This window comes from Phoxinus phoxinus (genome assembly GCF_949152265.1).
Source record: "Phoxinus phoxinus genome assembly, chromosome: 20".
NCBI classification, from domain to species: Eukaryota; Metazoa; Chordata; class Actinopteri; order Cypriniformes; family Leuciscidae; genus Phoxinus; species Phoxinus phoxinus.
The window spans coordinates 10,599,721-10,615,449 of NC_136895.1; the positions used below are offsets into that span (position 1 = coordinate 10,599,721).

At 42.3% G+C, this 15,729-nt stretch overlaps 1 protein-coding gene across 1 annotated transcript in view; it reads right to left on the reverse strand.

Annotated features, from left to right (window-relative positions):
- Positions 1-3,943, reverse strand: part of LOC306987785 (NACHT, LRR and PYD domains-containing protein 3-like) — a 55,480-nt gene extending 51,537 nt beyond the window's left edge. Inside the window, 2 exon segments of the mRNA XM_079592335.1 lie at positions 2,392-3,701; positions 3,705-3,943. Of these exon segments, the coding sequence (XP_079448461.1) occupies positions 2,392-3,701; positions 3,705-3,935 (1,541 nt within the window). The 5' untranslated portion in view covers positions 3,936-3,943.
- Between the last annotated feature and the right edge of the window lie 11,786 nt (positions 3,944-15,729).

The window sequence follows — 15,729 nt, forward strand, 5'->3', positions numbered from 1 at the left end:
TTAATATTTTATAGGGCAGCAATAGAGTCTATTTTACGGTATGGTATCACCAGTTGGTTTGGTAATCTGAGTGTCAAACTTAAATCACAGATTCTCAACCTGGTCAGAGTAGCGGGCAGGATTATGGGTTCCTGGTCGATGACGTCACCCGCCTATGACGTCTCCCTTTTTCCATTGGACTGATTTTACATGTGCTTCACGACGCAATCACGCAAGGCGTTCCCACCGCGTTCCCACCGCGTCTCAACGCAGCTCGAGTTCCCTTGAAAGGGAACATTTGTTCCTAATTCTGAGTATCTGATTTTTGTGTAGGCTAGTCCAGTGGTAGTGTACTTAGGAATTTACTTTAAATCTACTTTAGTCTTTCCAAGCCATTGACAGAATTTCCTGGCTATCCATGTTTTCACTGTCATACGGTAGGACACGCTATTACACATCTTCTAAAAGAGTACAGACTCTCCTGATCAAAACACAGGTGAAGAAAAAGAAACAAGAGATAGAAGAATTGCTAACGCAAATGTCAAATAACACGATCGCATGTAAATCAAAACTGCCTAATGTTACTGAATGAAATGTCAACCCAGGACGAGCTATAGGACTGTGAAGCTTTGAAGTTAATGGACTTAATCTACTCGATCTATTCTGATCATCATTCTGAATCTGATCCATACGTAGTCTTTGACAAATTTTTTTTTGCTATTTTCTTATAAATAGGCTGAGACTAACAGGGTAATGAGACACAGGGGAATGCAATCAGTGATGATGAGTCCGGGCAGTGAGCTATGGGAAATGTAGTTTGTGAGGGAGTGAATAATAGTCTGATGTTGAGTGCCCTCTGGTGGCTCTCAAGGGCACTCCAGCTGGTGAGCGTTACAGTAGTTGTGAACTAGTAGTACACTTATAATACACTTAAACGTATACTTTTTATATACTAAATTGGGCCAATTTAGTCCCAAGCAGTTTTGAAATTGTACACTTACAAGTTTACTACTAGTACATTGACATTAGTAAATTTACTACATAAAGTATATTTAAAAATAAACTTGAACATTACTTAAAGGTGCTGTATGGAGTTTTCAGCGGCATCTAGCGGTGATGTTTCAGATTGCAACCAATACGTTTACAAGCGAGTGCTCGTGCGTGTGCTTTCTTTAGTTTTTTATTAATTTTTATTAGCTTTGTTGTGGAGTTTGTGTTGGAGTCTGTGTTGTGCTAGTCGTTTCCTAGCATTAGCAGACTCCATGTCATAAAGTTGCAGTGTCGTCGCTGTTGATCGCACAGTCAGTAGACGAGGCGAGAGGCGAGACGCTCGGGAGCGCGCATGCAGGTCTCAGTCACGTCAGTAGATTTCGCGGCAAATCCGACCCGGAGACTTCACATAGAAATAGGAATACTTGCTTTCAGAGGTAATAGCAAAACCCGCCAAGTGGATCATTTTATTGTGAGATTACAACCCCTTCACACACAGGTAATAAAAAATGGATTCATTTTAGTAGAAACACTACATACAGCACCTTTAAGCATTCTTAATCAAATTAACTTATAGTATACTTTTTTTTCGTAACGGCTCTCCCAGGTTCAGGAAACTGTCCTCCGTAAAATGCGCTGCCCAAACTAACATTTAGGTTCTGGTGTTGTAAATAAATCTTAACCACTGATTTCTTATTGCGTCCACTTTCTGTAGGCCAAATAAAGAAAGCTGCTTTTGCTTTCACATAGAAACACACACCGTCTCACAACATAGCGGCCACAACACTACTACAATAACTGAAGCCACGCCTTCTTTCTTTGCGCATTTGGGCGGCATTATGCAAATATTTCCACCTAGTGACATGGGTATGTGAGGGAGAATTCGTCGAGGCATTTTAGCTAGGCCTGGATCTGCCTTCTCTTTTAGATAGAATAAATATGTTTGTGGGAGACTTTGTAGCTTTGCAGATCGTATACATGCACAAACAGCTAGATAACACACTAAGGAAAAAAGAAAACAAGAAAAATCATCATATGACCCCTTTAAATCAAAAACAACTGTTCATACTGCATGTGTGTAGCATCTTTGTTTGGATCATGACTACAATGCAGTGGTTGTCGCTAATTTCAAATGGCTATGGATATTTTTTATTTAAGGCCAGTTTGGCCTGTTATAGAGCAAATAAACAACAAATAAATTAGCTTGAACAAAGAAACGGTATCAAAATCTTCCAATTTTTCTAGTAAAAAAAAAAAAAAAAAAATCATAACCGGCCATGAAAAATCATGATCGCTAGAAGATCAACTGTTATTATATTGATATTACAACTCATTCCATGTTTAGACTTCTCTTCCAATCTTGTTAAACTGCTATGGCACATTGATTAATAAAATATTTAAAAAATATGACAAAATGCTTACAGGGCTTTTCTGCAGTTCCTCACAGCTGGTATCAGTCTCCTTCTGCCTTCTTCTGATACGTTTAATTTCTTGAGGTTCAGTTCATCCAGCGGCTCATCTGACATCTGAATCATGTAGGCTATTGCTGAGCAGTGAGCAGGAGAGAGTTTCTCTGAGTCCATGCCTGATCTCACAAACTTCTGAATCTCTCTGTAGAGAGTCTGATCTTTCACTTCCAGCAGACAGAGGAACAGATTGATGGATTTATCAGCTGAGAGTCGTTCATCACCTTTAATTTTATCTTTAATAAACATTGAGACACTATTGATGGTATCTGAGGTGTCCACTGTGTGTGTCAGTAGATCCCGTAAGAGTCTCTGATTGGACTTCAGTGAGATGCCCAGCACGAATCTCAGGAAAAGATCCAAGCGTCCATTCTGCAATGATTCACCAATTACTTCTATAAGACGCATGTCCAAAGACTTTTGCTGGGAGTGAAACTCATAGAAAGCTGCCAGAAACTCCTGAAAGCTCAGATGTATGAAGCAGTAGACTTTCTTCTGATGAATCACAAGTTCCTCCTTAAAAATCTCAGTGCAAATCCCAGAATACACTGAGGCGTCAGTGACATCTATGCCGCTCTCAATCAGGTCCTCCTCATAGAACATCACATTGCCCTTCATCAGCTGTTTGTGAGCCAGTTCAGCAAGTTTCAAAATCATGACTCTGTTGGACTGCAGGAGTCTCTCTTCATACTTCTGAATCCTCATGTTGATCTGAATCAACAGGAAGTGGATGTACATTTCAGTCACAGTTTGAGGGATTTCTGCACTGACATCTTTCAGGAGGTTTTGAAGCACAGTGGATGTGATCCAGCAGAAGACGGGTATGTGGCACATGATGTGGAGGCTTCTTGATTTCTTAATGTGTGAGATGATAATGCTGGCTTGATGCTCATCGCTGATTCTCTTCTTGAAATATTCCTCCTTCTGAGGGTCATTGAATCCCTGAATTTCTGTCACACGGCTGATGTATTTGGAGGGGATCTGATTGGCTGCTGCTGGTCTGGAGGTGATCCAGATTTGAGCAGACGGAAGCAGATCTCCTTTGATGAGGTTTGACATCAACACACCCACTGATGAAGTCTCATTGACATCAGAAACTTTCTCACCATCAGAAAACAGTGTAATTCTGCTTTCATCCAGACCATCAAAGATGAACACAACTTTACATTCGTCATAAATCTTTGAGTCCAGTTCTTTAAGTTCAGGATGAAAGTCCAGCAGAAGACTGTGAAGACTGTACTGATGAGCGTTAATCAAGTTCAGCACTCAAAATTCAAGCACAAACATGAAATCTATATCCTGATTGGCTTTTCCCTCGGCCCAGTCCAGAATGAACTTCTGCACTGAGACGGTTTTTCCAATTCCAGCGATGCCTTTAGTAAGAACAGTCTTGATGTGGTCTTTCTCCTCACATCCTGGTTCAGGATCAGAGGCTTTAAAGATGTCATTGCAGTATATTGGAATATCTTGTGAAAGTTGTGACCTAAATGTTTTCTCCATCTTAAGAATCTCATGTTCTTCATTCACCCCTTTAGCATCTCCCTCTATAATGTAGAGTTGTGTGTAGATCCTGTTCAGGAGGGTTGGATTCTCTAGTAGATTGATTCCCTCAAAAAAGCGCTCATACTTGTTCTTCATTCTGGTTTTGTGAGTGGTTTTGACTGTCTTCATGGCATCACTCACTTCTTGATAAACACTCACTTCTTGGTAAAAAACCTGCAGGTTTCCAGTAACAATATTTTCCTCACTGCAAAAACATAAAAAAGAAAAGGAATTAGAGCATTTAGTCTACACTTAAGTATTACACAGAAGTAGCTCTTTCAGGTATATGCTATGCTGACATGCCACACGAAAATATATTGTAAATGTATCTACATCTATGCATATATCCTTTGTATAGGCAAAAATCTCACTTGGCTCCAGGGGTCACTGCTCTATTATGAATATAACAAGAACTCATACAGGGGCATTTCATATCTTCATTTTTGGGGGCATTTTGTTGTCATTTCCGACCTTGCATGATGCCATTTTACACATCAGAGTTTGCTAGTTAAAGGGGTCATGACATGGTTTTTTTTATTTTATTATTATGTTCCCTTAGGTGCAAATATAGTATTACTATAGTTTTTTTTACAAAAAACTTTTAAAATGTAGTGATTTATGACCTTTTCCCACCCTGTTTCTCATCCTCTGATTCAAACAGTCTGTTTTGGGGGTGTTTCCCCTTTAAGAGTTCAGTGTTAACGCCCACTGTTATGATTGGCTAACGTCAGTGCCTATGCATCAATTATTAACGCCCCCAGCCAGAACCTGTGCGGATTCGGCGCAACTGTTTAATAGCAGGTGATGCATGCGAAGCGATGGCTCTTGCAATGATAAAACCTTATTATGTTTGAGCCGGAATCAGATGAGGAATCAGAGGAAAATGAACGATCACCACAACAACGAAGACTGGATCAGCCCGTGTCCACATGGAAAGTGAAACTATTTTGAATTAATAAAAAAAAATTAACCCGAGACACTTGAAAACGGATTATTGTTACATAATTTTCCTATAGCTTAATTTGCTAACAGTTTAACATTATTTAACTAATTCCAATGAAATGATAGGGTGTACCACGGACAAAAATGCATGCACAGGCCATATTTGAAGATGCAGCATTGATAAAGGCAACATTTTTAATTTTCTATCACATGTAGGCCTACTAGAAAGGCGACATATTTTCAAGATTCTCTTATACAAATGTGTTTATATTAGCCATGGTAAAAAGTAAGTTTGCGTCGTCGTTGTTGAGCCCAGAATATTCGGCACGGACTTATCTTTGAGCAACAGTTTTCTGGCAAAGCCAAGCATCATATTGGGATTTTTTCCTCAAAACAGTCATCCTTAAATGTATAGAACACTGCCGTGACTGGGACGTCCGCAAAAAATAAAGTGCATCCATTTTCCCCTGACGACTGGATCTTTCAGCGTATTTAAAAAGTAGTTTAAAGTTTTAAATACATTACTTACAGTTTGCGTCGTCGATGTTGAGCCCAGAATAGTCGGCACGGACTTATCTTTGAGCAACAGTTTTCTGGCAAAGCTCAAAACAGTCATCCTTAATGTATAGAACAAACGCTTAAACTAACACTGCCGTGACTGAGACGTCCGCAAAAAATAAAGTGCATCCATTTTTCCCTGACGACTGGATCTTTCGCAGCGTATTCAAAGATGTTGTTTGTCCACAGCCAGGAACAGCACATCTGCGGCATCGTAATTTCCCTGTACACAGACCCACACTCGCTGTCCGTCGTCTGAACACTTGTGAGGCGAGCGGCGCGCGGGCGCGACGATGATACGAAATGAGCGTAGTTGTCTTGCGCTTTAAGCGTAGTTGTCTTGTGCCTGGAGGCGGTCATATGCAAACGCTGGTACGTCACTTCGTACCGTGACGTCACTTCTTACCATGGATCCAGAACGAGCTGTATTTAGAGCTTGATTAAATAAATGATTCGTTTATAATGGGGAGGACGTCTTAAGCTATGAAACTTGCAGGACGTTTTAATGGTACAAAGACCTCTTATATACCAAAAGATCAAGGCAAATTTGGTTTCTCATGTCATGACCCCTTTAAGCTTAATGGAGGTACATTATATATCCTATACTAGGTTGTCTCTATTGAGATGTTTTAATAATGATTTAATTTCACAGCAGTGGCAAACAATGTTTAAACTCAATGGCAAACATGATTGTTACCTGGCTGTCACTAATGAAGGCAGGTCAAGAAGACATGGATGCTGCTCGACTTGTGTGCGTTAACTGTGTTGCTGTCACTGTGTCTCATTGTGTGCCCTCAGGAGGACATTTGCACAAAGGCCAAGAGGGCAGTTGCTTGAGCACCAATTCAGGTCTATCTGTGCATGAGCCTGGCATTAGCCAAAGCAGTTTTAATAATTGTATCCAAAATATTATGTTGTATAAATATGTATACCTAATATTGCATGTTCGTAATAGACAACACATCCACTCAATTGTATGTATAATAACCAAATTGTCATTAAAGTAATATTATGGGTTCAGCTGAATCAGTTAAGCTCAAACAACAATACTAGTGTCATCATGTTGATAACCTCAAAAATCTATTTAAAATGGTTCCTTCTTTTCTTTACAAAAGCCAAAATTAAAAAAAGTTGCTTACTAAACTTTTGTCTGTAATGTTATATAAAATGTTATATAAAAGTGTGTGTGTGTGTGTGTGTGTGGACAAATTAGTACACAAATGTAATTTCTCGGGCCATACAATTTGCAGATACGGCACATTCGGGGCGTGGACAATGTCATGGCTGACGCTTTGTCCCGTGCTCCGGGTGGGCTTGAGTGAATGTTTTGTTTGGTCCTATATCTTTCTTTCTGCCTTTTTCTTCTCCACTCTCTTCTTCTGCCTAATCTCCTTAAATGTAGCTTTCCAGGTACCGGGATTTGCTGGAGTTCTTGGTATGGGGGAGGGCGGTTGGAGCTGCTGGAGGGTAGAGGGGTTGGGCCTGTGGACAAAAGGGTTCGTCCTGTGGACAAAAGGGTTCGTCCTGTGGACAAAAGGGTTCGTCTGGCTTGTCCATGTATATGGGCTGTCAACATCCCTGAACCAAAGTTAAGTGCTCACTTTTAGTTTATAGAAATTATTTTAAAAATTAAGAAATGTTTGTCATTTTGTTGTGTGTGGGGTTTTTTTTGCAGAGGCCTTTTAGGGGCCTCTGTCTTAAGGGAGGGGGTGTTACGGATCTGTCGGCTCCTCCTCTGTAATTATGTCTCCCCTACAGGTGAGCGGAGCACAGGTGTGGCATATCGCGTGTGATTTGCCTCCAGCATCTTGGGCTTTAAAAAGTTCTCCAGACCGGATTGAGGGGGCGCCGATTTCTTCTTCTCTCCCGCACCGTTTTGCTGATTTTGTTTCCTTTTGGCATTACTCTTCATATACCCTGATTGCATACGTTTTTATTTCTCCTGACTAACACATATACTGACTTTATTTACTTTACGTTGTTCATTCTTTATCTTTAATAAACATATTTTCTTTAAATCAAACTAATCCGCGTGGTCTCCCCTCTCTGTTGCACGGCCCGGCACAGGCCAGGTGTAACATAAGAGATTGCTGTTTTGCTGTAAAAGTGGACTGAGTTTACCTGTTCGCTGTGATGTTTAATCTCGTCAACAGCCTCTGTTGTCCAATTTAACCACTTGTTAGCAACCGCCTTTTTCAAGACACATAACAGCTTTAAAAAATCAGTGGGGAAATACTGATATATTTTATGTCATAGCATAAAACTTGAGAGTGTCTTGACCTTATTTCAGCCATTTAACCAAAAAACCCATTGACTTCGGGATGATGGAACCGGAAGTCCTAAAATGCTAACTCTTCTGCATTTTGGCCAAGCGGCAACCTTCCTTTCTCTCTCTTGAAACCAACACGGAAGCGACTTAAACTGCAATTCATCGACTGGCTGCTAGAGACTGGCTGAGAAAGAGAGTCAATCCCATGTTAAAATGGCCAACTTTACAGCAGAAAAACTGTTTACAGCCTGGTGCAAAAAGTGGTTTTGGTCAATATAGATCATTTTGCCCTTCATGCCAACTGTGAGAGGGGTGAATTTATTATAACTCATCTGTTTAAATTATATTAAGCCTTAAAGTTCTGCATAATTAAGGGCGTGGCCACTTGAGTGACAGGTGGATTGCTGCTGCTGTCACTACTAGCCGTTTGTATGCTGTCTGTTAGTGTCACGTCACATCAGCTAATCCCGCCTTTTTGCCCATTTTCGTTTATCCGGGAGTGACGCGCTGCCAAGATGGCGACGGCCAGCTCCGCCCACTTTGGGCTTCAAAAATGCTCTTCAGAAACCTACGGGTAACGTCATGGACACTACGTCCATTATTTTTTTTTTTTACAGTCTATGATTTTGGCCTATAAAGTGATGTCATACCTTCACCAACTTGACAGGTCAACTGGACCCAATTCTTATTTTTGACAGTGCGCACACGCTCAGAAAAAGTGCATCATGTCAGAACAGAACGCCAATGAAATGTTTACCACGAGCAAATAATAAACTTTTGTGATTGCGAATCACAAGCAGTGTCCTGTGAGTGTAACTCTACCGCTGCATGTAGCCTACGTCGAGTTCGGGACTGAGGCGCCAGAACTGCAGTTGATAGAATGTGCGCTGTAGCACGATAGGCTACCATATTTCTTCAAAAGCAGATCGTGGAGATATTACATCATCCACGATCAAAAATTGTGATATCGCATAAGCACAAGTATAAAACGACTGTTAGGCTATCATGTCTGAAAACAAACACAAAATATATATATATATATATATATATATATATATATATATATATATATATATATATATATAAAAAGCCGCCACCCCGTTGCCTTTCGGGTTCCTGTGCACGACGGGCAATAACGTAACCCTGCTTTGACTGTCGAGAAGAAGTCTGCTTTAGAGCTTGCATCAGTGTGAGTCTTTCTGCTCCCCTCCAAACACACACAGAAAAGGGGGGGGCTGTCTGTGTGTGTGCCCTCCCTCCCTCCCTCCCTCCCTCCCCCCCCCCCACACACACACACACACAGAGAATGGCAGGGGGAACTCTGTCAGAGAGAGACAAAACCACATTCAAACCAAAATATCTGACTTCCTGTTGGTCGGAGCTAATGACTGTAAATGAGAAAGTTGTCCGGATCGATAAGCACAATATACAGACCGAGTTTTGTGACTGTAGGTAAAAATAACCCACCCACTTTAGTCAAAAGTATCTTGAAAGTAACACACTTCCTGCTGCCAGTTGGTGGCGCTATAACTTTGACTCACAATAGTCACATCCATGTGATCGCCCTCTTACAACAAACACACTGCTGAAGTTTCATCAAGATCAATAAATGTATGAAGACGTTATAACACATTGTGTTTTTCTTTTCTCGCCATAACTTCGTTTCCTCGCCACGGCCAAACCGTTCGAGATATCAAAAATCCGTCCGCAATTTAGCGTCCTCAATGTCTTGACTTCATGCTGACCGAGTTTGGTGGCGATAGGATAATTTTTCTTGGATGAGTATATCAAATTCCAGGGGCATGCATTTTCATACAGCCCATAATAGCCGACTTCCTGTTGGACTGGCGTAAAACTTAGAACACGAAAGTTGTTCGGCCCGATTAAATCTATATGTGTACCGAGTTTCATATTATTACATGCAAACGTGTTTGATATATGGACCAAGTTTTTCGGACCACGTTCAAGGGGGCGCTGTTGAGCTCCCCTGCCACGCCCGGGTACCAGCTTCAGCCCAGCCCTGATGGCCGCAGGTTCTGACCTGTGTGCAAAGTTTCAAGAGTTTTCGAGCACGTTAAGGGCCCCAAAAGTGCCCGAGAAGTCCCACACAGCAGAGAAAGGGTTAAAATAAAGCCCCCCTCCTCTCTCACACACACAGACACTGAGAGAGACTGGCAAAATTCCCATCAAATCACATTCAAACCAAAATATCTGACTTCCTGTTGGTCGGAGCTAATGACTGTAAATTAGAAAGTTGTCCGGCTCGGGGAGATAAATATAAATACCGATTTTTGTTACTGTAGGTAAAACTAATAGCCCATTTTTGACTAAAGGTGGCGCTACTGAGCCCCTCCACCGCGCCCGTTTCTGAAACTTCACACATGCCTAGTACCTAATAAATCTGATATGCATGTTGAGTTTCATGCAATTTGAAGCATGTTAAGAGCCTCAAATGCACCCAAAAAGAATATTAAAGTTTGATGCGTTGCCATGGCAACAGTATTTAAGATATCAATAATCCTTTCACAGGTCTACATCTGCCGTGTGTTTACATTATACAGATGAAGTTTGAAGCAAATCGGGTAAAAATAAGAGGGTGATTTCAAAGCATTTTGAAAGTGACACACTTCCTGCTGCCAGTTGGTGGCGCTATAACTTTGACTCACAATAGTCACATCCATGTGATCGGCCTCTTACAACAAACACACTGCTGAAGTTTCATCAAGATCAGTTAATGTATGAGGATGTTATAACACACTTCCTGTTTCCAATATTCGCCATAAATTCGTTTCCTCGCCACGGCCAAACCGTTCGAGATATCAAAAATCCCCTCGCAATTTAGCATCCTCCATGTCTTGACTTCATGCACACCGAGTTTCGTGGTCATCCGATGAATTCTCTAGGACAAGTGTTTCAAATGCCAGAACATGCGTTTCCATCCAGCCCATAATAACCGACTTCCTGTTGGACTGGCGTAAAACTTAGAGCACGAAAGTTGTTCGGCCCGATGAGATCTATATGTGTACCGAGTTTCATATTATTACATGCAAGCGTGTTTGAGATATGGACATGTTTTTGAATCCCATTCCAGGGGGCGCTGGCGAGCCCCCCTGCCACGCCCGGGTCCCAGCTTCAGTCGGGCCCTGATGGCCGCGGGTTCTGACATTTGTGCAAAGTTTCAAGAGTTTTTGAGCACGTTAAGGCCCCCAAAAGTGCCCAAAAGGTAGTAAAATAATAATAATAATAATAATAATAATAAAATATAGCTGCAAGCAGCGATTACGGGCCCAAGCCGGTGGCACCGCCACCCTGGTGCCTTTAGTTACACTAAAGGCACCGGGCTGGCGCTGCCACCGGCTTGGGCCCTCCATCGCTGCTTGCAGCTATATTTATTTATATTTATATATATATATATATATATATATATATATATATATATATAAAAAGCCGCCACCCCGTTGCCTTTCGGGTTCCTGTGCACGACGGGCAATAACGTAACCCCGCTTTGACTGTCGAGAAGAAGTCTGCTTTAGAGCTTGTATCAGTGTGAGTCTTTCTGCTCCCCTCCAAACACACACAGAAAAGGGGGGGGGCTGTCTGTGTGTGTGCCCTCCCTCCCTCCCTCCCTCCCCACACACACACACACACACACACACACACACACACACACACAGAGAATGGCAGGGGGAACTCTGTCAGAGAGAGACAAAACCACATTCAAACCAAAATATCTGACTTCCTGTTGGTCGGAGCTTATGACTGTAAATGAGAAAGTTGTCCGGATCGATAAGCACAATATAGAGACCGAGTTTTGTGACTGTAGGTAAAAATAACCCACCCACTTTAGTCAAAAGTATCTTGAAAGTAACACACTTCCTGCTGCCAGTTGGTGGCGCTATAACTTTGACTCACAATAGTCACATCCATGTGATCGCCCTCTTACAACAAACACACTGCTGAAGTTTCATCAAGATCAATAAATGTATGAAGACGTTATAACACATTGTGTTTTTCTTTTCTCGCCATAACTTTGTTTCCTCGCCACGGCCAAACCGTTCGAGATATCAAAAATCCGTCCGCAATTTAGCGTCCTCAATGTCTTGACTTCATGCTGATCGAGTTTGGTGGCGATAGGATAATTTTTCTTGGAGGAGTATATCAAATTCCAGGGGCATGCATTTTCATACAGCCCATGATAGCCGACTTCCTGTTGGACTGGCGTAAAACTTAGAGCACGAAAGTTGTTCGGCCCGATTAAATCTATATGTGTACCGAGTTTCATATTATTACATGCAAACGTGTTTGATATATGGACCAAGTTTTTCGGACCACGTTCAAGGGGGCGCTGTTGAGCTCCCCTGCCCCGCCCGGGTACCAGCTTCAGCCCAGCCCTGATGGCCGCAGGTTCTGACCTGTGTGCAAAGTTTCAAGAGTTTTCGAGCACGTTAAGGGCCCCAAAAGTGCCCGAGAAGTCCCACACAGCAGAGAAAGGGTTAAAATAAAGCCCCCCTCCTCTCTCACACACACAGACACTGAGAGAGACTGGCAAAATTCCCATCAAATCACATTCAAACCAAAATATCTGACTTCCTGTTGGTCGGAGCTAATGACTGTAAATTAGAAAGTTGTCCGGCTCGGGGAGATAAATATAAATACCGATTTTTGTTACTGTAGGTAAAACTAATACCCCATTTTTGACTAAAGGTGGCGCTACTGAGCCCCTTACCACGCCCGTTTCTGAAACTTCACACATGCCTAGTACCTAATAAATCTGATATGCATGTTGAGTTTCATGCAATTTGAAGCATGTTAAGAGCCTCAAATGCACCCAAAAAGAATATAAAAGTTTAAAGCGTTGCCATGGCAACAGTATTTAAGATATCAATCATTCTTTCACAGGTCTACATCTGCCGTGTGTTTACATTATACACATAAAGTTTGAAGCAAATCGGGTAAAAATAAGAGGGTGAATTCAAAGCATTTTGAAAGTGACACACTTCCTGCTGCCAGTTGGTGGCGCTATAACTTTGACTCACAATAGTCACATCCATGTGATCGGCCTCTTACAGCGAACACACTGCTGAAGTTTCATCAAGATCAGTTAATGTATGAGGATGTTATAACACACTTCCTGTTTCCAATATTCGCCATAAATTTGTTTCCTCGCCACGGCCAAACCGTTCGAGATATCAAAAATCCCCTCGCAATTTATCATCCTCCATGTCTTGACTTCATGCACACCGAGTTTCGTGGTCATCCGATGAATTCTCTAGGACAAGTGTTTCAAATGCCAGAACATGCGTTTCCATACAGCCCATAATAACCGACTTCCTGTTGGACTGGCGTAAAACTTAGAGCACGAAAGTTGTTCGGCCCGATGAGATCTATACGTGTACCGAGTTTCATATTATTACATGCAAGCGTGTTTGAGATATGGACATGTTTTTGAATCCCATTCCAGGGGGCGCTGGCGAGCCCCCCTGCCACGCCCGGGTCCCAGCTTCAGTCGGGCCCTAATGGCCGCGGGTTCTGACATTTGTGCAAAGTTTCAAGAGTTTTTGAGCACGTTAAGGCCCCCATAAGTGCCCAAAAGGTAGTAATATAATAATAATAAAGAAGAAGAAGAAGAATAAAATATAGCTGCAAGCAGCGATTACGGGCCCAAGCCGGTGGCACCGCCACCCTGGTGCCTTTAGTTACACTAAAGGCACCGGGCTGGCGCTGCCACCGGCTTGGGCCCTCCATCGCTGCTTGCAGCTATATTTATTTATATATATATATATATATATATATATATATATATATATATATATATATATATATATATATAAAAAGCCGCCACCCCGTTGCCTTTCGGGTTCCTGTTCACGACGGGCAATAACGTAACCCCGCTTTGACTGTCGAGAAGAAGTCTGCTTTAGAGCTTGTATCAGTGTGAGTCTTTCTGCTCCCCTCCAAACACACACAGAAAGGGGGGGGGGCTGTCTGTGTGTGTGCCCTCTCTCCCTCCCCTCCCGCCCACTCCACACACACACACACACACACACACACACACACACACACAGAGAGAATGGCAGGGGGAACTCTGTCAGAGAGAGACAAGACCACATTCAAACCAAAATATCTGACTTCCTGTTGGTCGAAGCTAATGACTGTAAATGAGAAAGTTGTCCGGATCGATAAGCACAATATACAGACCGAGTTTTGTGACTGTAGGTAAAAATAACCCACCCACTTTAGTCAAAAGTATCTTGAAAGTAACACACTTCCTGCTGCCAGCTGGTGGCGCTATAACTTTGACTCACAATAGTCACATCCATGTGATCGCCCTCTTACAACAAACACACTGCTGAAGTTTCATCCAGATCAATTAATGTATGAAGACGTTATAACACATTGTGTTTTTCTTTTCTCGCCATAACTTCGTTTCCTCGCCACGGCCAAACCGTTCGAGATATCAAAAATCCGTCCGCAATTTAGCGTCCTCAATGTCTTGACTTCATGCTGACCGAGTTTGGTGGCGATAGGATAATTTTTCTTGGAGGAGTATATCAAATTCCAGGGGCATGCATTTTCATACAGCCCATAATAGCCGACTTCCTGTTGGACTGGCGTAAAACTTAGAGCACGAAAGTTGTTCGGCCCGATTAAATCTATATGTGTACCGAGTTTCATATTATTACATGCAAACGTGTTTGATATATGGACCAAGTTTTTCGGACCACGTTCAAGGGGGCGCTGTTGAGCTCCCCTGCCACGCCCGGGTACCAGCTTCAGCCCAGCCCTGATGGCCGCAGGTTCTGACCTGTGTGCAAAGTTTCAAGAGTTTTCGAGCACGTTAAGGGCCCCAAAAGTGCCCGAGAAGTCCCACACAGCAGAGAAAGGGTTAAAATAAAGCCCCCCTCCTCACACACACTCACACACACAGAGGGGCAGAGGGAAAATGCTCCAAACAGTACACATTCAAACCAAAATATCTGACTTCCTGTTGGTCGGAGCTAATGACTGTAAATTAGAAAGTTGTCCGGATCGAAGAGAAGAATATACGTACCGAGTTTGGTTACTGTAGGTAAAACTAATACCCCATTTTTGACTAAAGGTGGCGCTACTGAGCCCCTCCACCGCGCCCATTTCTGAAACTTCACACATGCCTAGTACCTAATAAATCTGATATGCATGTTGAGTTTCATGCAATTTGAAGCATGTTAAGAGCCTCAAATGCACCCAAAAAGAATATAAAAGTTTAAAGCGTTGCCATGGCAACAGTATTTAAGATATCAATAATTCTTTCACAGGTCTACATCTGCCGTGTGTTTACATTATACACATAAAGTTTGAAGCAAATCGGGTAAAAATAAGAGGGTGAATTCAAAGCATTTTGAAAGTGACACACTTCCTGCTGCCAGTTGGTGGCGCTATAACTTTGACTCACAATAGTCACATCCATGTGATCGGCCTCTTACAGCAAACACACTGCTGAAGTTTCATCAAGATCAATTAATGTATGAGGATGTTATAACACACTTCCTGTTTCCAATATTCGCCATAAATTCGTTTCCTCGCCACGGCCAAACCGTTCGAGATATCAAAAATCCCCTCGCAATTTATCATCCTCCATGTCTTGACTTCATGCACACCGAGTTTCGTGGTCATCCGATGAATTCTCTAGGACAAGTGTTTCAAATGCCAGAACATGCGTTTCCATACAGCCCATAATAACCGACTTCCTGTTGGACTGGCGTAAAACTTAGAGCACGAAAGTTGTTCGGCCCGATGAGATCTATACGTGTACCGAGTTTCATATTATTACATGCAAGCGTGTTTGAGATATGGACATGTTTTTGAATCCCATTCCAGGGGGCGCTGGCGAGCCCCCCTGCCACGCCCGGGTCCCAGCTTCAGTCGGGCCCTAATGGCCGCGGGTTCTGACATTTGTGCAAAGTTTCAAGAGTTTTTGAGCACGTTAAGGCCCCCAAAAGTGCC